This window comes from Brachyistius frenatus, unplaced genomic scaffold (assembly GCF_029030835.1).
Source record: "Brachyistius frenatus isolate BFR_SWC_R1_liver_20210118 unplaced genomic scaffold, ASM2903083v1 Contig_114, whole genome shotgun sequence".
Taxonomy (NCBI): Eukaryota; Metazoa; Chordata; class Actinopteri; family Embiotocidae; genus Brachyistius; species Brachyistius frenatus.
The window spans coordinates 589,963-610,574 of NW_027210713.1; the positions used below are offsets into that span (position 1 = coordinate 589,963).

Genomic DNA, 20,612 nt, shown 5'->3' on the forward strand with positions numbered 1-20,612 from the left:
ACAGCCTCAAAACAGACGCTCCTTCTATTTCCTATGTACGACTTCCACACTAGCGGCGCCCGGCAACACGTCACGGTGCTGCCCGGAAACATCTTTCTTTCAAATGAAAGGCTGCTCTGTACTTGGCGGCTCCCGTACCGGTTCATCTTCATCCTGCTCCTGTTGCAGCGCCACTTCCTCATGTCTTTCTGTTGCAGTCGCAGTTGACACACATGCGTTGATATAAATGTTGTATTTTTACATTATTTTTTCTAAACATTTTATGAACACATTATTGACTAACTGAGGAAATAATCAGCACAATTTGCATTTCAGCCATTTTTCCAAGCATTTGGTGGTTCTCCTCGAATGTGCTGAATTTGTTCAGTTGCCTAAATCCAAATAAAATCTGCTAAAAATGACAGAATGACAAAAATCAAATAATCAATTGTCAAAACAGTCACAAAATTTCTGTTGACAAGCTAATTGATGGATGTTTTTTTAGTTTTACAACCTTTCTGGTAAAATAAAACAGGAGCATATAAAGCCAAGTAGAACAAAAAATACTCACATTTTCCCAGCCTGCACTGAGCAGAGCCAGATTTGTTACCTCAGGCCACAACAAACCGGTGTTCTGCTAAGGAGGAGGATGGACAGCAAATGGAAAATTATGTAGATGCTACGACACGCAGCATTATTAGTCTGAGCTTATTGAGCATGATGGATAGTACCCTCCTTCACCCTGCAAGTACCGACACGATTTCAGAGCACTGTGTTCCAAACCAACAAAAACATTCATGCCTGGCAAACACAACTGCATGTTATTCAGCAAAAAAAAAAATGGAAGCAGACACAATGTAAGAATGTAAAAGTCACAGAGGAGTTAAGCTCCAGGAAAAAAAACCTCTCCTGCATCTTTACACTTCACAAACCGGTTGCAAGCTGTAAAACACAATATATGTGAAATATATTCCATAGAGACGTATCGATAGCTCTCTCGCCCTTCCAGCAAAGAAAACAAATGTTAATTTGCAGCATCCCGTGTGATCATCAAGACACTTATGGATCCCAGCGTGCACGAACGAGGCCAATGCAACGCCTGCAGTCTCACCGGTCGAACTCCTATTGTGGCCGTGGCTAAAACAGGTTGTGTGGTTTGACATGAGGGTTAAGGAGGCCCGGCGTAATTGTGCAGACCTGCTGCTGGAGATCAGGTTGCTGCTTCCGCCTCTTGTCAGGGACTGAGACGAAGGGACAAAGAAAGGCAGGAAATGCTCAAGAAGGAGGGAAAGATTTGTTTTGTTTTCAGGTGACACTAATGGCTGTTTCCCTTAATAAACATCATGCTGTTAAAGAAATATTTATTTTTAATTAACTTCTTACTGTGACAGACGGGCTCTGACATTAAAAAGATATTCTGCCAAATTTAATTTAGTTTTGGTTCAATTTAAATGACAGGTTTTGGTATTTGTTTTGTCTTTTGTTCGCTCTTCCCCACTGACTCAAAGTGGGCGAGGTCTCAACTGGCAGAGGATGATGTCACATATTTCCACGCACCAATCGGGGTTTTAGCAAAGTTTGAATTATATGTGAACACAGTGGTGGGGTCGCTGCTTATGCGCCGAGGCTACTACCAATAAAATGTGATCGTGATGGAGCAGATCAGCTGAGCTGTTCAACTCTTAAAAAAAAAAACCTCGAACTTGAATCATTTCAATCATTAAAGAAGCGATGGGTACGATTTTGTGGCATCCAACCAGCAACCAAAAATGACAACACGTGTTCCTCTTAAATCCTTCACACTGAACCTTCAGAGGTAACCAGGTTTTCAGACATAATTTCCTACATCTGTGTTTTTGTTCTTTTAGAGAAAGATTTTGCAACATTCATGTATCTGGCGAGAATAACAGCAGGAGCAAATATTAAGCCCAAAGGAGGCCTTGAGTGGTACTCTGCAGTTCAGCACACAGGATGCTGCGTTGCACTGTGGTCCATGAAGGATGAATGGTTTCACTCCGTTTCTCTTTGTAAAATAATGAAGAAAAGGGTTTCTAATGGACGGGAGAAAACATGTCCGGCTGATGTTTCCGATGGTACAGTTTTTCATTTAATTTCACGGAGACTGGTTTTATTTCTTTGATGCATCCATTTACACACGAAAATTATGCTGCAAACAGGATCTTCAGAGTTTAATGGGGGTCTATTTTTTGGTAACCTTAGTTGACTTTCAACTTCACACTAACAACTGTGATTAGTGCATCTTGAGCGCCTTCTCTCCAATTTCCCAACATGCCCTCTGCCTTTGTACATTTTAAGAATTGAGGTTAACAAATAGGTGTTAGTAATTAGGAGAAATTATATTTATTTTTGCTGCAGTTTTTGAACATTTAAAAGAGAAATTCAAAGAAAGCCTACATAAAATAAACAGTGACTTTTAACCATAGGTTTACAAGGTGGGGAGACCTGCCTGTCACAATATGAATGAGCATACATCAAATGTAAAATATGAATGTGATGCTGCAGGATTTAACCTGCTCATACCCAAGATCAATCTACTTGGGAAGAGATAAACTGTACAAGTGTCAGTCACAACATAGTCCATTTGACAGAGACATTATCTCTAAAAAATAATATCTACCAAACTGGAGGGCGAACGCATCAATATGTAAGAGCAGTTTGATTTTCTTCATTTTTAATGAGAACCTTTTGCATTTTCCCCTTTGATTAGCGGGTTAAATGTGAGAATGTAAAAGGGAACCATTGTCAAGTGTTTGAATAACTTGACGTTGAAGTTATTTGAAAGAAATTCCTCACTCCAAAGATAATGACAGCACAAACAAAGCAGACGATTCAGCTTTGATTTAACTTAATTTGCTAAGCAGAGAACTATCACATAACATATCAGAGATGAAAAAGTTTCTGTTTGGAGTTAAGAAAGAAGCATAAATGTTTCAACAAGTCTTCAGATTATATGCTTCTGTGCTATCAGGGAAGAAACCTCTATATGGTATATACTGTACGTGAGTTTGTACTATTGGCCGTATCCGAGTGTTAAAAAAAAAGGTATTAAATTTCTTCCGCTAATGAGCCGCTGGGCAGAGAGAGCGCTCTTAAGGCGGCAGCGGGAGTTCGGCTTATAAGTGCACTCAGAAGTCACATCCACTATGCTTAAAGGCAATCTTAGGCCATTAAGAAAGAATTGGCAACGCCCCCCCCCCCCACACACACACTTCCTCTTCGTTCATTAGCCCGTCCTAATGCTAATCGTTACCTCACGTCTTGCCAATGACTTCATTCCTCCGTTTCCGGAAAAGCTGACATTAGCCCACCCGAGTGTTTGCTTTATACGTAAAAAAAAAATTGGGTTTTAAATTTCCTGACCGAAGCAGACGCCATCCGAAGCAAATGGATGTTGACGACCGTGTTCCTGAGAGGCTGTACACACCTGAGATCAAGAGCCAATCGGATACATCCTGACGTGATTGGATCACAAGTGGTCAGCTAAAAGTAGGCGTGACATCCGATCCTCTCAGGCCAGACTCGGAGGCGGTTTGGGTTTGAGCGTGGCCAAAATTTGTTAGTTCGCAATACTTTTTTCCTCCATTCAATCTTACACCTGAAGATCTCTGTCTGCTCTTATTTAGTCTTTTGTTACGAGAAAAAAAAAAAATCGATTACCGACTACAAAGCAGCCATTTTGTGATTTAAAACACAAAAGCACCTGTTTTACTAAAGCCTCTTTTGGGTTGAACTTTTTTTACTTTCAGTTTATTGTTTGTAATATCTGACACAGCAGTTCATTCATTCACAACAGCAGAGACGCGACGGAACAATTAAGTAATATGACTCAAACTGATTGGGTCCTGACGGTTCAGGTTGTAAATTACAAATTCACTAAAAGTGTTCAAACATTGACAAACATGAAATAAATATAATCTAAAAATATCTAAAAATAAAATAATAAAACTGACAGAAGTCAGCTTATGTTCTTGTTCTTGTGCTTATTATCTTTTTTTTTATATTACCGTGGTGCACGTGTTCATTTGTATACAGAGCAAAGAACTGAGATCTGATCACAAGTGGCCAATGGAGACGCATGATAATGGCAGGTGTGAACAGACGGCTTAAAGCGGGCCACAAAAGTTCCTCGGATTAAAAGTTCCTCCTAGTGGTGAAACTCTAAGAAAACTCTTAGAGATGTGACTTTTTTAAGAATTTCCCCTTAAAGTTAGGAGTAGTTCCTTGTAAAGATAAAAGTTATTCACAAAGATTTTTAACCCTTAAAAGAGCTGCTAAGTAGAAAAACTGAGGAGGACTTTTAAGAGGCTTAAGAATTTCTGAAGCAACGGTGAAAACTGCAGAAGTACAGCGAGGTCAGAGAAATATTCTTTAAGCGCTGAATGACAGTGAGGCCCCAGATTTTAATGCCAGGTGGAAACAACCTCTTTGATTCTCAGCCTGAATCCGTCTGCCGCACAGAGAAAGCCTGTATAATTGTACACGTGGAAATTATCATCTCAGCATCTTTGTTTCTGAAAGAGCGGTCTACATTAGAAAAACTCAGAAAGTAAGAGTAAGGACCATCGATCTTTATAAGTGTTTAGAAAACCTTGAGGCCTCGGTTTTAAAAGAGAACTGTCATTTAAAACTCACTCATTTCAAAGCACTACAAAAAGACGTCTATTAAATGCACTTGAGTTTATTTCAGATGTTGGCTCAGATAAATGCACACCGTTTCTCGCAGAGCAGGACTCGCCGTTTCAAAACTCTCTATTTTTAGCCAAAGTAATTATAATTACAGACCTCTTACCTCCAGCAATCATAGGGAAGAAGGATCCGCCTAATTAAGGCTTAAAAACACAGTTGCACTGCTAATAAAAAGTTTAAATGAGGCTGGAAGAGGTGCAGCAGATGGTGTGATGCTCGACGTGAAGCCAGCGGTGGAGAACGTTTCACACTAATGAATCCGGCGCCTTCTGAATTCCAGAGGAGTTTGAACCGATATCCGTAAATCTGAGCGCCAGAGATGAAACCTCAACCGCTCTTCTTTCTTCACCCCTGTCCGGTCAGAGGAGTTCACAGGCAGCTTTAAAATATTCCTGACACATTCAAAACAACCTTCTTGACATCAAAGTGCTCGTCGTTTCATCAGGTCTCTTCAAGAGGTTTCACATCAGACAGGAGATATCAGGGGTGGGCTTTTTTTGCATACAGGCCGTAAACCTGCCAGCCTCGCCCGCCTCCAGCCAACTGGAGAACGACTGATTTGTAGGGTGTCTGCTCTGTGGATTAAAGACCGAACCTACTTCAAAATCAGTTTTATTAATAACCAAAAGGGTCCTCAGCATTAGTGCCACGCGGCAACAGGAAGAGAGATGAACTGGTGCTGGAACAGGCCATTTCACTGATCAATACATCAACAGAAAGTAAATAGTTTGCCCATTCATCAGGCATAAATGTCAAACATAACACTGCTTCCAACATTTTTTCTGTTTTATGTGACTATAACTTTAATATTTTTGGGGCTGCTTGTCAGAGAGACAGAGATTTCCCCCTGAGCTCCTAAAACTGAGATACACTTTTCACAATTTTGTGACATTTCACAGCCTACAATAAAACAAAAAGAAAGTAGTAAGCTTGTTGGAGTTGAGACTGATTACAAATCCTGCACAAAAATAAGGCTGCGGCTAATGATTATTTTCATAATAACTTTAAAATGTTTATTTTCTATTAGATTCTTTAGTTTAACACATATTTGTCCTATGAAATGATGTAAACAGAAGTCCCAAAGATTTGAATTATCAAAGAGAAAAAAAATCTGTGAATTCTCATTTGAGAAGCTGAAACGAGAGTCAGCTCGGCATTTTTATGTAAAATAAACACCAATTATCAAAGCAGTTGGTAATTAAAATATTAAAAATTTTAGTTTTGTTTTTGTCCGAAATGAGATCACATGTTAAGAGATGAAAATAACATTCAGCTGCATCCTAAATTCTGCAATCACACAAACATCCAGGAAGATCGAGAGGGAAACATCCATTGAAGCATCAGACTGAAAGCCTCTTCCTATTGGCAGCAAATTCAGTGTATTATTACTGTTATTTGAAAATGGTAGCCGAGCTTGCAGCTAAATATTGCAGTGTTTACACAACTGCAGCAAGCTTTTGTTGAAGTGCCCTGCCCGTGTGTCTGAATCACTCCTGTGAAAGCGTCCGCACCTGATCCCGGTGCCCGCCCACACGCTTCCCTTTCAACAACTGGAGCTCATTGGTCCTGAAGGAGCAGTAGTGTTTTCTACCATACCATACGTGTACAGCAGTGGCCTGAGGATACTAATGAAACCCAACAATGCACGCCCGCTGAAGGTAAAGAGATTCAGGTAACAAAAAACAAACACAGCTTTCACCCGAAGAATCAGTCCGAGGTTCATCAGTTTTCGACGTGGGAAAAACAAGACTGAAACATAACTGGAAATATGTGCAATAGTTTTATTATTGTCTTATAATATATTATATTGTCCCATAGTTATGAATAAAGTCCTCCTCGTTACGCTGCAAACCAAATACATGATCTGGTGTAGACTTCATCTCTGGTAATTGCCGCGGCGAGGCCGATACTTTTGCATCACTTGGCCGAGGATGTGCATGCTGTTGTGCGCTCGTGATGACAGAGCTGACCTTCTAACCCTTCACAGCCAGGCTCCGCTCCCCCTTCTCCAATAAGCCCAGCAAGCCTGGTTGGTATTAAAGAGGGCATGACGGTTTCAAATTGTGTCCTGCTTTGGCTCTTGGCTCCGGGGGGGTCCTAAAGCCTCCGCTGCCTGAACAGAGCAGCGAACGGTGGGAGGAATACGTGGAATGCAGATAATACATACAAAGGATTATGTACCTGCTCGCACATCAAATCTGTGTGGTTTCACATTTAATACCCACGGACCGACATCTGCTTTGATGGAGCGCTGTGAAAGGGCTGCAGATTAACGTGCGCCCTGACGCCGCTGGGTCCTCCTACGACTCCAGGACTTGTAGATTTCACACGGTGGGACGACTGCTAACATGATGCTGCAAGGTTTTACTTGTGTGAACTCCATTAGAGCCAAGCAGGGTTTTGTTAATTCTATAAAGGGGGAATTATTCGCTTGTGTGCAAAAAAAAATGTCACTGACATCCAACAGACGATTTATCCTTTGTGTTATCCTCCTTTTTCCAAAGACACATAGCAGATAAAACTGCCACAACAGACCCAACCTGCTCTTTTGTGTGTGTCTTTTGTTTCTGGGAGATGAGATAACCCCTCTCAGTTTATGCCATTCAGCATATGTCACAGTCATCTGGGCTACATGGGACCTTTAAGGCATAATAATTTCATTATTGGGGGCTATTACATGTTCTTCTTCCATCATGACATTGATGAGGAGCTATACATCACAGTAAGTGCTTTTAACCATCCAGCCAGCAGGCGTACTCGTTCACCGCCCCCCTCTGCTACTGGTACATCCCGAACAAAAGCAGAAAACACCCTGCAGATCTGTCTGATACTGATACGTACTGGAAGCAACGCTTTACAAAAAAAAAACTGTCAATAAACAAAAAACTGTGCCAACACCTTTACTACCACCGAGAGAGGTTCGAAATATCTGCAGGGTGGCCTGAAGAGCTCGCTGGTAAAAGTCTCCACGGGAATGTTCTGCACAGAATATCCTCCTTCAAGCGAACTGAGTCAACACGCTGTTCAGAGCGTCCTCTGAAGCAACGGGCTGCTTCTGCTGCGGGGTCGCACAAAAGCCGGGGCTCAAAAAATAAAGCTCCCCTGAAAGTCCAGGAAGAGAACAAAAACACCTCGGATAATTAGGAGTACCTCAGCTACTTATAGAAAAAACAAAATCCCAGCGCGGACTTCATCTGCAAGTATGCAACGTGAGGGTATTTTCAGGCGTGCTCGCAGCTGTAAGGAAGTCAAAGTTTGTCTGTCGGTTGGTCCAGAAAGTTACATGGGATGGTTATCTACAGCAAAAACACTATTCAATATCTACTGGGAACCACTCAACCCCCTCCGGGCCCATGAAATGCATGCACACACACACACACACACACACACACACACACACACACACACACACACACACACACACACACACACACACACACACATATGCACACACACGCACACACAAACACAAACCCTAACTCATGCATTAAACTTGTGCTCAACAAATGCCATCAACCTCTGAAAGCCCTCGCCTTGTACAAAGCTAATGAGAAGTATGGCTTTGGCTTTAAGAGGAGGGAAACTGTTTGCCCTGCAGGCTGAACATCAAACCTACTTTGTCCGGGGACAAAGCTAGCCACTGATTATTGATCTGTAAATGGATCATCTGCTCGATGCTGTGCTCTTCGAAGACTGTGCATAGGACGACACGCTAGCTTCAGCCGGCAGAGTTTGTACTGCAGCTCATTTTTGGAAACTATTATGGAGTTCCACAAAGGGCTCTTTGACGGCCTTCTCAAGTTTCTGCTGTTGGTACCATCACATCTAATCTCACAGCAACCAACAGCGACGTCCCCCATCGGTTTGTGAACAGCCGCCAAGAAGCCTCGTGTTCGTTATTTCGACCGTCGCCATCTTGCTATTTTGGAGGCGGAAGTGTCGATACAGTATTTGGATGATCTGGAGAGGAGTGAGCAGTGGATCCTTGGTAGTGTTGCAGTTTAAGGCACTTAACCGTTGGTCCTTTTGTTGTTTAAAAGCAGCATATTTTAGGTACAGTACCGCCACCTACTGGTGGTATTGATGCGTTACTACCAGGCACTGGTAAAAAAAAAAAAGTATAAACTATTTCATTTCAAAAAAATGTAACAACTCCAATATTCAGAAACTATGACCTAGCCATAACAATTATTGGATGGACAGCCGCAAATATTTATGGTTCCCAAACATTGAATGTTTGACGTCACTGAGGTCAAAATTATAATTCGTCTGATACGTTTTGAGTGGCATGTCTTAACCGATACTGTGGCGAGTGAACATTTGATGGCGCCAGCTTCTTCTGAACTATTAACCCGACAGGAAATAAAAATGTTATTTAGAAAACAATCATTAGAATAACCAACAATGAAAATAATCATTAGTTGCAGTTCTCTTTACTTATTATCAGGTCAGGTTGGCTAATGCTTCAGCTTATGACCAAATGCCTGCTAAGTATTTGTGCAAAGTACTAATTAGAAAATGCTAGCATGCTAAGACGGTTAACGTTGAAGGAAACTGATGTTCAGGTAATCAACTTGGTCTAATATGTATTCAGTGAAGCTTGTAGTTAGATAGAAGTTGTTCCAATCAAATTGTGCACAGAGTTTTAGAGAGGAGACGGAGATTTTCTCGACCTGCCATCGACCTATACTATCAGGCACTCTACTGTCCGAGTCAACAGGTGAGGAGTGGCTTAGGTAATTGGCTGTTTTTCGAGCCTGTGCTGCAAAGATGGTTCAGCAAAATGTTAAAGTTTAGATCAATCAGACAACTCTGCGTACAACTGTGGATCAATCAGTAACTTTTCATTCTTCCATGAAACGACTGACGATTCTCCAAGTCGAATGACAGTCAATAGTTCAAGACAGAAGTCGACTAGTTGATGCAAGTATAGTTATTCAGACATTTATATATATCAGGTAATAGTTTGAGTTTCAGGGCTGACAAAGAATGTAAAAAGTCTCATTGTGGACACGGATCTGCATCGCAGAGAAAAAGAAAAAGCTGTAACAATTAAGTTTTGACAGAGAGACGTGCATAAAGCGAACTGCCTTGTAACGACAAAAGCATAATGACTTAGATTTTGTCGGAACAACCAGCGGGGTTGATTCAATTCGTTTCACACAGTGGGTCATGTCAGCTGAGACACCGACACCATCATCAGTCTCAGCTAACAACACGTTTTCAACAGGCAGGAAAATAGACAACCTGCAATCTCCTGCGTGTGCAAAACAAAAACTGATATAAAGCTGTAGAAGTTACACGCTGTTCAGAAACCATATAGCACAAAGCCTTGGTGTACATCATGTGTTACTACCTTTGTTACATCTGCAGCTCCCAAATCTTTAGTCCCAAATTAAATTTTTCAGAAATTGCTTTGTGTGTGTGGCCAGGAAATGCGCAGCAGCCTAATTCCCCTCCCCTCATTGAAAAATTGACAAAATTTCAGTGAAAAAACAAAATTCAGATATAATACTTTTCTGAAAATTTGGCAACCTTATCTGAAGCACATAGGTAAAAAACTGACATACAGGACTGCAACTATTTTGAGTTAGAGTGTACACGGTGTTACTGCAGTATGTCCTCATGCTTACTTTATACACCAACTGCTTTTCTTTTGGGGTGTGGAGTTAATTTATTATTTTATTCAAAATAAATTATAAAAAAAAAAATGTTATTATTTCTGCTGTTTCTTACATTGTTATTGCATTTTTCTAGATCAGAGCAATTTGGAGCCGGAAGAGCCCATATTTGGACGAGCTGGTGAGGAGCGAGCGGTGGATCAGAGTTGAAAGGGAGTTTATGGAGCCGGAGGCCTTTTGGAGACAACCTCTAGTGGCACTTGGTGGTATTGCAATTTAAGGCACTTCGGCATCGGCCACCTTTTTCTACGAACACTTTTATAGACAGTAAACAGTTGTGAGTCCAAAACCTTGGGTTTTAAAGTTGAGTTGGACGCAATGGGCGGGACCTGCACTGATGGAGATGCCAGGAGTTTCTATCGGGGAGTTTTGACTGTTGTTAACATAAAGAACATATTAGCAGATGTAATGACGGGAGATATAAAAACACAAACACATGACAATAAGAAATGAATCTATTCAAGCGTGATATCTGAAGGGAGGAAGGCAACATAGTCTTCCAGGTGTTACAAACCTATTGGGAAAAAGCAATTGTCTGAACTCGCCGGTTGGAACAAGCTGTTGGTGTTTTCTGTTCACAGACCAGTGTTAGACAGCTAATCCTGGGATATCCTCACAAAAGAGTAGAAAAATCCAGGCAGCTTCACAGTAAAAGTCCTGACTGTAACACTCACAACAACAAAAAAGACTGCTACTTCACTTCTTTTTTTTTCTCTGTCCGACCCCGAAGGATCGAATGAACTCAGCATCATTACGTGAGGAAATGATGCATCCTCTCTTCCGTGTCTCCTGCTTGTATGGGGGGGAAATGAATGGCAGCATTATGGGTTATGGCATCTTCATCACTCAAAATTATACACTTCAAACTTCATTTAACAAGATCCTCATGCTATAGATCAGACGTGGTGTTAAAGCATGTTTTATGAGACAGGCGCCTGCCTTTTTGAGTTTACCACTAAACACTGGGAGGCTGTGGCTCAGACGGTAGAGTGGGTTGCACACCAATCAGAAGGCTGGTGGTTCAATTCCCAGCTCCTCCTGTCCACATGCCTAAGTGTCCTTGAGCAAGACACTGAACCCCAAGTTACTCCCGATGGTGTACCATCGCTGTGAATGTGCTCCTGATGGCAGCACCTTGCATGGTGATCTGTCTCATTAGTGTGTGTGAATGGAAAAATCATGTTAAAGCACTTTGAGACTGAAAGGTGATAAAGCTCTATACAAGTACAGACCATTTAACACTCCTGCTATGTTCTTTTATGAGCATCCTGCAGTCTCCATCTGTAGTAAAAATCTGAGGCCTGCATGTGAAGGTTTATTTTGCATTAGAAGGACAGAAACCCAGGTTTAAATTGCACCAGCGGGATGTGTAATGCTTGGAGTCTCCCCGGGGAACACGAGGCCACTTGACCTCTTAAGATGTCCCATTAGAAAATTAGGTATTGCATCCAAACCAGACAAGCATCTCGTCTCCTTTTACGTTCGGTCTGCCAGTGGAACAGCTGAATGCGTCGCAGCAAAGTGGAGAGTTTTTATCGCGAAACATCAAACACATCCACGAGTCAGGCATCAGCCAAAGAATCGCTTGTGGGGTGATGGCTGGGAAAAAAGCCGCCACTTGACCTTTTTTTTTTTCCCCTTCTAAATAAAAACTGACATTAGATGTGAGGGAACTTTGTTTTAGCTCATGAGACACATTCTGTAATCTGTTGTGAGGATTACGTTTCTCCGGGCTTCTTCACGGTTTTTCTAGTAGCACATTAAGAAGTACATGCCCCGAGGCCTGAGTGGAAGTCTTACCTCTTCATAGACTGGAATGTCAAAAGCCTCCAGAAGGAAATAGAGATATTTATGGCGCTGAGCGCTCAAACTTTTTATTTCAAATTTTTCTAGCTAAATGTGTCTCATTATTTTACCGGTTTATATATTACCTTCAGCTAATTGGACCAAATTAATCATTTTAGATAAATATTCCAAACGTCTATCTTAAGAAACAATATACGCCTTTTGTTCATTGTTCAGTCCTTCCAGGAGTTTCTTTGTGATTGTTGCAATCAAAAAATGTTTGATTCAGCGATGGATTTTCTAAAAAAAATTCTGATGTTTTAAGAGTTTTTCCATTAAAATTGCAGAAATTTTAGAAAATTGCAAGCGGAGACATTTTTATTTTTTTTAATTGAATGTTTTTAAGCACTACCTGATTAACAATATGTAAGCAGTTAGAATAACACTCTGAAAACTTAGCAGGGTTTTAAATTCAAAGAATTTCTGGAGGCGTGTTTCAGACTCTGACAGGCAGTAAGTCATAAGTGTGGTGAGACACTAATGACCCCGATGGTGGGCCAACCTTTTAATCCTTCATCTTGTTACTTGGACTTTCAAATCCAGCTGCAGATACACTCCTGCTCTCCCCTGAGAAAGACTCTGCCTGAAAGAGAGCTACTCCTGTTTCCTACAAGATCAGCCGGAGCAGCGTATAATCCAAGATAGCTTCGGGCGCTGCAGACGGCTGCTGCGGTCTACGAGGGGAGGACGGCGGACATGAGCCCGGCACAAAGAAACAGCTTTAAAAACAGCAAGAATGCGAAGACGGAGGTCAGACGCAGACACAGAGACGTTCTGTTGGGTCCCAGAGGACTCGCGTAACGCCGAGCAGCATCAATGAAAAAAAACTGACGAGCAACGTCGGAGTGAATAGAGCGACTTCTCTGAGTTGCAAAAAGAGCTTCGGACCCAACAGAGGCTGATTCAGATGTGAATGGGAAGACAAAAATCTGTCATTTTTATTAGCTGGCCCGCGGCTAGAGATGAATGTTTGATCTTTGGCACAAAAGCTGTGTCAACCTGCCTGACTCGTCTTCCCTGAACCTCAAAGTCAAAGGAAAGGTTGGAGACAATAGCTTCCTCCTGTCCGGCCAAGTGACTCATAAATAGGCAGAAATAATGGCTTTATGGGAGTGCAGGCGTAAATATCAGGAATTCACCACCAACCGCCTTTAAGGGTCGGAGGGACCTCCTGCTGCTGTCTCTTTGTTTCATCTACAAGATTCATTTTAAAGGGAAAAAAGAAGTCCATTAAATCTATGTTGGAAAAACAAAAGGCCACATCAGCTCCCACACTTCTCATACACCGGTGACCCTTTGTGACATCCTTTAGTCCTCTCAGAGGTCTGGTCATTACCATAACACTCAATGGAGGTCGCTCAAAGAATTCATTAATACGCTGCCATGACTCTGATGGAGAATTTGAACAAAGATGCAGGCCCTGTTAGAGATGGGTGTGGCCACAGGGTTTTCATATGGAGCAGAGATATCTCCCCACCCCCATCTTCCTCCCCCCTCCAGCCCCTCTCCTCCCACAGTCAGGTGGCACATGTGAAGAGCAGGGACCGGTAGCAGCAGCTTCTCTGTGCCCTCTCCGAGGGGTGTGTGCTGCTCCATATTAATGACAAAGAGAGGAGCGGGAGCAAGAAGTCGCTACCATACACTCATTTGTTTAAAAAGAGCTGGGCTCACAATACAGTCGGCGGGAGTCCACAGGAATCCAGTGAAAGCCGGGGGGATACTTCAGTGACAAAAGACAGAGACAACCTCACTTTTTCTTTTTTTATTTGTCCGTGAAAACAAGAGCTGTCCCGATTTGGGTTAATGCATTTCAATGGGGGTATTTCTGCATAAAGACAGAAGCACTACTGCATAGCACCATCCTCTCTCTCTCTCTCTCCTGTTGTTAAAGTCTGTCTTCATGGCTAAAACAATAGGACTCTGGTCCATCCCCTCGCAGAGCAGATAAACCGTTCTGTCGCACGGCAGAGTGAAGAACCTGTGTGCCGCGAGGAAAGTGATGGAAAACGGAGGTGTTAAGTCTGTTTGGAGAAACATAATTGAAGCTTTCGCCAACTTTAAAACCACCGCATCTCATTTTAAAGCACGTAAATTGTAAAGCGGCGTGTATAAAAACGGCTAAATTCCAACAACCTGACCTGCAAATCGAAGCAAGAAACAAAGACAACCAGAGAGACAATTTGAGTTTTAAATTGAATTTTTCTCACAGCCTGGCTCTGAAAGTGGAGTGACCCAATCAACAAACTGTAATTAAGACTCAATTGCTGCTGTTTTACTGATAATTCTGTGTGTTAAACTGTCAGCAGCAAACAAAAGAGCTTCTCATTGAGTCATCGCCCGAGAGTGATTACTTCTGCCTCCTTTCATTTTCTCAAGGCACAGCCACTCACATCTTCCGGCTCGGTGAGTCCGGCGCACGTGGACACACACACACACACACACACACACACACGCACACACAGACACACACACAAATAATTGCTATCCTGACGTGTTGGTAACTCGGCATGTTCAAGAGGTGGCTCATGTTTCTCCAGCGCTGTCCCTCAGCTTAGCGAAAAGTAAAATTTTGTTTTAGCGATTAGATTCTAGAGCAAATTAAAAAAATATCAAACTGATCTGGTAACTTAAACGGGTGAATAAGGAGAGAAAAAACTTGAGTGATGGGTACAAACTGTGCTTCCAACAACTGAACACACAAACAGAACTAATAAAAAGAACACACACACCCCCCCAACGCTGACACTAAAACCAACACTCCTTCACCTGTTCAGCGTCCTGCAGGGGGTGGAGGGTGGACCACTGCACTGTGTGTGAGGGGTGCAGGGCAGACAAAGACCAGAAGAAGCCCCTCCATGTTGAATTCAATGTTTTGGGTCTGCTGTCTGTGAGCCAGCCTGAAAGCACCACGCCATATGGTAAACATGTTGTAAGCGCTGCGTCTCCGGGGACGAGCTGAGGCACCGGCCTGATTTCTTTGAAACCGCAATATCTTCTTCTGCTCTCACAGAAGTGGAGCAGGTTAACAATCAACTTCAAGCTTTTCCACTTTTAGACTCGCAGTAAAAACAACAACAACAACAACGACGATGACGACACACAAAAAAAACCACCCTGCTTCAAAGACCGTGTAACAGCGCTGTTTTAATTTCCTCACGACCTGGGGTCATTTTTCACCGTGAAACTTCCCACCTTTATCTTTTCAAGTGGAAGTTACCACATCGGTAGCTGTTTGTGAACGGATCCTCTCATCCCGGCTGTGAAGCGCTGCTGCCAGGGACGCCAGCAGGAATTCTGCACCCCCTGATGGGAGGCGACAACAACGCTGCTTTCATTTACAGTACGACCTCGGCTGTCCCCCCCTTTTCTCTCCAGCAGCAGCACCTTCTGCTCAGACTTCCACTTCTTTCTTATTCTGATGCACACTTTAAAAAAAAAAACTAAAAACACAGCTTCTACTCACTGCACATCTGTATCTCACTCTCTTTGTGCTTCCTGGGCGAGTCGTGGCATCGGTCTCATGTTTTTTCATCCGGAGGATGAGTGTACATGTGACACCAGAAGAGGCTCCACTTCACAACACAGAGTCCTACAGAGACATTAGGAGCTGCTGACAAGGCCATTAACGGTCTTCCCATTAGGAAGCATTTCAAGCATTTCTATTATAAGACTGAGAGTGGCTGTAGAATAACATGTTTGTTCCCTTTCTTGGTTTCAGATGTTGTTAGGCATATTACATGTGTTTTGCAGCCCCAATTACTTTCTTTCTGTTTTATTTATTCACTTAATCTTGATTTCAGAACTTGATTGCTTCCTCACGGCAGGCAAATCATCTGCAGAAAGTCATCAACAAACACCCCCTGGGAAGATGTGAGGTGTGGAAGTGAAGTGCAGACGCATAGTTTCCAGTTGGCTGAGTTGCCACACTTCTCATGGATGCATCTGAATTTTGCATGAAGGGATGAAATACTTTGCAGCAGCACCCCCCCCCCCCCTTCCAAACAAAAGGGAACAACCGCAAGCAGTCTTCAGACATCAAGAGGAAACTGTCACTCAACAAGACCAGACATGCACAAGCCCACAAGATCTTAAGAAGAAACCTCAAACATACAATTAAAGCCCTTTTTCCTGTGCACTAACATCAAAACATTTGCAAGACGAGTCCTGACAAATACCGAGGAGAAGATGAACGGGAGGGGAGTGGATTCTTCTTAGGTGAAATTGGGTGACCCCTACAAGGAAATTAGTCCATTAGCAAAAAGGGAGAGCCCCACTCGCCTGACAAGTAATACCAGCTGTGACACCAAGCGCTGTCTGTCTGCACAGGCAGCGGTGGCGGGTGGGGTCGGTGGGGGAAGGGTTGAGAAGAGGGAGTGAACAAAAAAAAAAAAAAAACACAGATGCATCTTCCTACACTTTGTTCCAGGACTGAATCAGGACCCTGCTGTCGCTTTTTACATCTCAAAGACAATAAAACACAGGCCTCTCTTTTTTTTTTTAAAATTTTTATTACAAGCATTGATGTGCATGTTTTTATTTCAACTCCAAAACTCAATAAACCAGCTTTTAGACTGGTTTCGCCCATATTTGAACAAACCAGGAGGGGACGTACTGAACTTTGTGTTGGTGTGTAAGCATACACACACACGTTTGGTACATCACTTAAGGCAACATATCCGGCAGCGAGGACGACCAACTTTTCGTGCACTTTCAGGCACACGGCACTGCAGTGGCACGGCAGTGTAAAAAAAGCACTTCAAAAGGGCCATTCGTTTCCTGTCAAACAACCCACCCGAGGCCAACCATAGGCTGCTGCGTGGTCTCAATTTACAACAACAGGCGGCACCGTAGTGTTATAGGGTGAAAGACAGCAACCTCTCCGCTCCCCCCCTCTTCCCTAGCCGAGGAGGTGCCTGTGGCCTGGCTGAGTGATGTGAACACATGGTGCAGCTACCTGTTGGCCGGACAATGTAGAAAATCCACATGGAGGCCCATCTGCACATTAAGAAGCAAACATAAAACTGAGGAAAAGCACCCTTTGTCTGTTTGTTTGTTTTTCTTTCAGAGCACACCAGGAAGGGGAAAACGATCTACTGCTCAAACTCTAATTTAAAATCACCACTTAATATGTGATCTCTGCACTCACCTCATCCACATTTCTTTGCTGAAAGTAAGATTTTCACTGAGGCAAGCAGTTACAGCTACCCACTGATACTGTAATTACTAGAGGGAGCCTAAAAGTCACCCCCTCCCTCTCCTCTCTTCTCCAAACAGGCAGCCCATAATTACAGTAAATCATACAAGATGTCTCACAAAAGATGAAGCGTGCTCATCATGACATCATGGCACGAGCACATGTGGAGATTTGGTGATGATGACTCTTCCCCACAGTGGACTTACACACAAAAAGTCACTTTAAAAAGAATTTGTCACTGCAGACAGAAAAAAATGCACCTTTTCCCTGACGAAAGGAGAGTTTTAGATATTTTTTTAGATTCCATAATTTAACAGGAGAGAAGTGACCACTGCGTCATACGTGGTTTATAAGCAGCCAACACCAACTATTTATAGTTTTCAACCATTTCTAGCCGCATAACTGAAGCATTCACGATCAGAAACTCAAATAAAATCACCGACATTCCTGCTTCGCTTCTCCCCGGAAATGTGCTCGATCACCCGGACTGAAGTTTTGGTGGCACCTGCGCGTGAGAGCCGTCCCACACACACACACCTGCTAATACCTGCGGCTCCCGGTTAAAAAGACAATGGCTTACCCTGGCAGAGGAGCGCGGAGATGAGGAGGGCGGACAACGAGTGCATCCTGGCAGGTTCCCCAGTCGGCTGAATATGTCAGAGGGTTGGTAAAAAAAAAAAAAGAAAAGTTGTTTGGTTTTTAAATTTCGGACTTGTGTTGGATTAAATTGTCCTCGGCGAGTCCTCTTCCTGCTGCCTCTGCTGCTGCTGGTGGTGGTGGTGGTGGTGCTGGTGCTGCTGTGAAAGACAGTTCACTTCAGTTCTGGCTCTTATCCCAACGCGGCACGTGCTCGCCGACTCTTGCTCACGTCAGCTCTGGTGGAACAGGTAATTGCGATGGGGCTCAGACGAGCGCGAGCGTGAGGGCGGGGTGGGTGGGATGTGTGTGTGCGAGGGATGGAGGGGGGGGGGGGGGGTCTGCAGCTCCGCCCCTCCCACAAACCCTCTCCCTCCCTCCAGCAGGAGTGCCCTTCCTCCTCCTCCCACACATACCCCACTCCTCCTCTTTCTTTAAAACCCCCCTGGTGTCCTCCTCTTCCTCTTCCTCCTCCTCTCATCTCCAACTCCCTATTTTCTACCCACCCACTTTCTAACACGCACCCTCATCCTTACTCTGCGCGCACACACACACACACACAAAATGGGACACTTTTTGTGAAGCAGGACTACAGACTTGTGCAATAAGCCTTGACCTGCATTTAATACGACATTTCCTAGTCTCACACTCTATATTGATTTTTTTTTTTTTTTTTTTTACATCTATTTAGTTATGTGTTGTGTTTATTTTCTATGGATACATAATTCTGATCCATAGTGTTAAAATGTGTATTTACTGTTCCTGTGCAATGCCTGGATAACTATACCTATTCATGTCTGAGTCTCTAATGATTTCCTCTGAACTGATTGTTCCGTTGGCCTGTTGAATATTGACTGTGGCGAAAAATGTCAAGATGGCATTTTCCCTGAGATTTGTTTGGTCTTATTCAGACTGACTGCTGTCCAAACAGTGAAGATACTCAGTGTACAGTGAAGAGAAAACAAAATACAAAAAAATATATATATATCACATCGGAGAGGGTGGAACCAGATGACATTTGTCACCTTTGCAATTATCAAAATGAAAGCAGATCATTTATTTCGGTCGATTTGTTTCAGGTGTCAAGTGAAAGCTCAGAGCTGCTCGGAGGAGGGAGGCTGTCCACTCCTCAGTCCGGTTCTGTTTGACGTTTTCCTGTTAAAACAGTTTTTCCTCCCAGCTCATGTTGGAATTATTCAGCCTGGTGGGAACCAAACCCATTTTCACCACCTGATTTTCCCTCCGTGAACGTGTGGCTCTGTCCTCCCTCCACAGGGAGTCCTTCCATCCGACTGGGCGTAGACCTCGGCTTGATCTTAACCAATCAGCATGCACCGAAACCGCTGCAACTACCTACGGCCCCGTCTACACCAAAGTGTTTTTTTCCTGTGTCCAGAATTTTTTTTTTAAATTGTTTTTATGAACGGCAGCATCATGACAAGGTGTCTGGAGATTTTGATTTCCCGTCACCGAGAGTTGGCTGTGAAAACGCTAAAACGAGCCAAATTACCAGACTATATTCACAGTGAGGAAAACTGGAGCTGTGAGCGACAGACGGCGCAGCCCAGCTGGAAATGATGGGGTTGTTCTCTGTATTTGTTGTGAGGACCTCACTATGTTAAATGACTACTGTTCTGATTTGGCACTATCAAAATAAAATTTAAAAGCATGAATAATTAAAACCTCTCTAAAGCGCTATAAAGTCCTATAAATCCAGCGTAAAGGTTGATATCACTGAAACGTGGATGTCTCCCAGGAGGGAAAGTGCTACAAGCTTGAATGAGCACTTGTTACTTCCTCTCTGTGCCACTCACTATGTTATCTCACTCATACTTGTACAGAAGCACGCGCACACATGCTGAGGTATATTTTCAATCAGCCCCCCCTCTAGTCTCATGTAGGAATGACGCGGCTTTGTGCCTCAGAGATCATGAGGTCCATTGCACAGCAAGGCTGCGAGATGTACGTCCAAGGTTCATTATAATGAACACGTTTCCGCATATAATTCAAACACTTGAATTAGCATTGGACACGCGTGATCAATGACAATGATCACGATCTGAAAACGCTCACGCCTAAACTCCACGAATTTCCCCACAAGAGGAAACAACATACTGGACCGAGTCTACACCAACATACCAGGAGCATTCAAAGCAAAACGCCATCGGCACACCTCGGACCATCACATCATGTCTCCCTCACTTTGACCCCATCTCACGGACCCAGGATCTGCAGAGTCCAACCAGCCGTCAGAGCAGTGCAGGTGCGGTCTGACGAAGCCACCTCGACGCTGCAGGACACTTTCGATAACACGGTTTGGGAGCTCAAACACCTCGAGGAATGTGTGTCGGGACACATTCATTTCTGCGCAGAAGATTTGACAACACGTCGGACAGTAAAGGCGTTCCTCAACCAAAAGCCGGTAAGCGATCTGAGGGCACGACTGAGGGAGCGGGACGCAGCATTGGGGTCGGGAGTCAAACCGGCCTACAGTGAAGCGCGGGGGAACAGCGCATTGAGAACCAATTTGAAAATAACGACCCCCCCCCGCATTGTGTGACATCGCAACA

At 43.3% G+C, this 20,612-nt stretch overlaps 1 protein-coding gene across 2 annotated transcripts in view; it reads right to left on the reverse strand.

Moving 5' to 3' along the window:
• LOC138629352 (CD166 antigen homolog A-like) overlaps nucleotides 1-18,308 on the reverse strand; it is a 37,986-nt gene extending 19,678 nt beyond the window's left edge. For both annotated transcript variants that reach the window (XM_069712977.1, XM_069712976.1), the window contains exon 1: nucleotides 17,987-18,308. In XM_069712977.1, coding sequence (XP_069569078.1) covers nucleotides 17,987-18,032 — 46 coding nt within the window. In that variant the 5' untranslated portion in view covers nucleotides 18,033-18,308. The remainder of the gene's footprint in view (nucleotides 1-17,986) is intronic.
• Nucleotides 18,309-20,612: the final 2,304 nt, after the last annotated feature.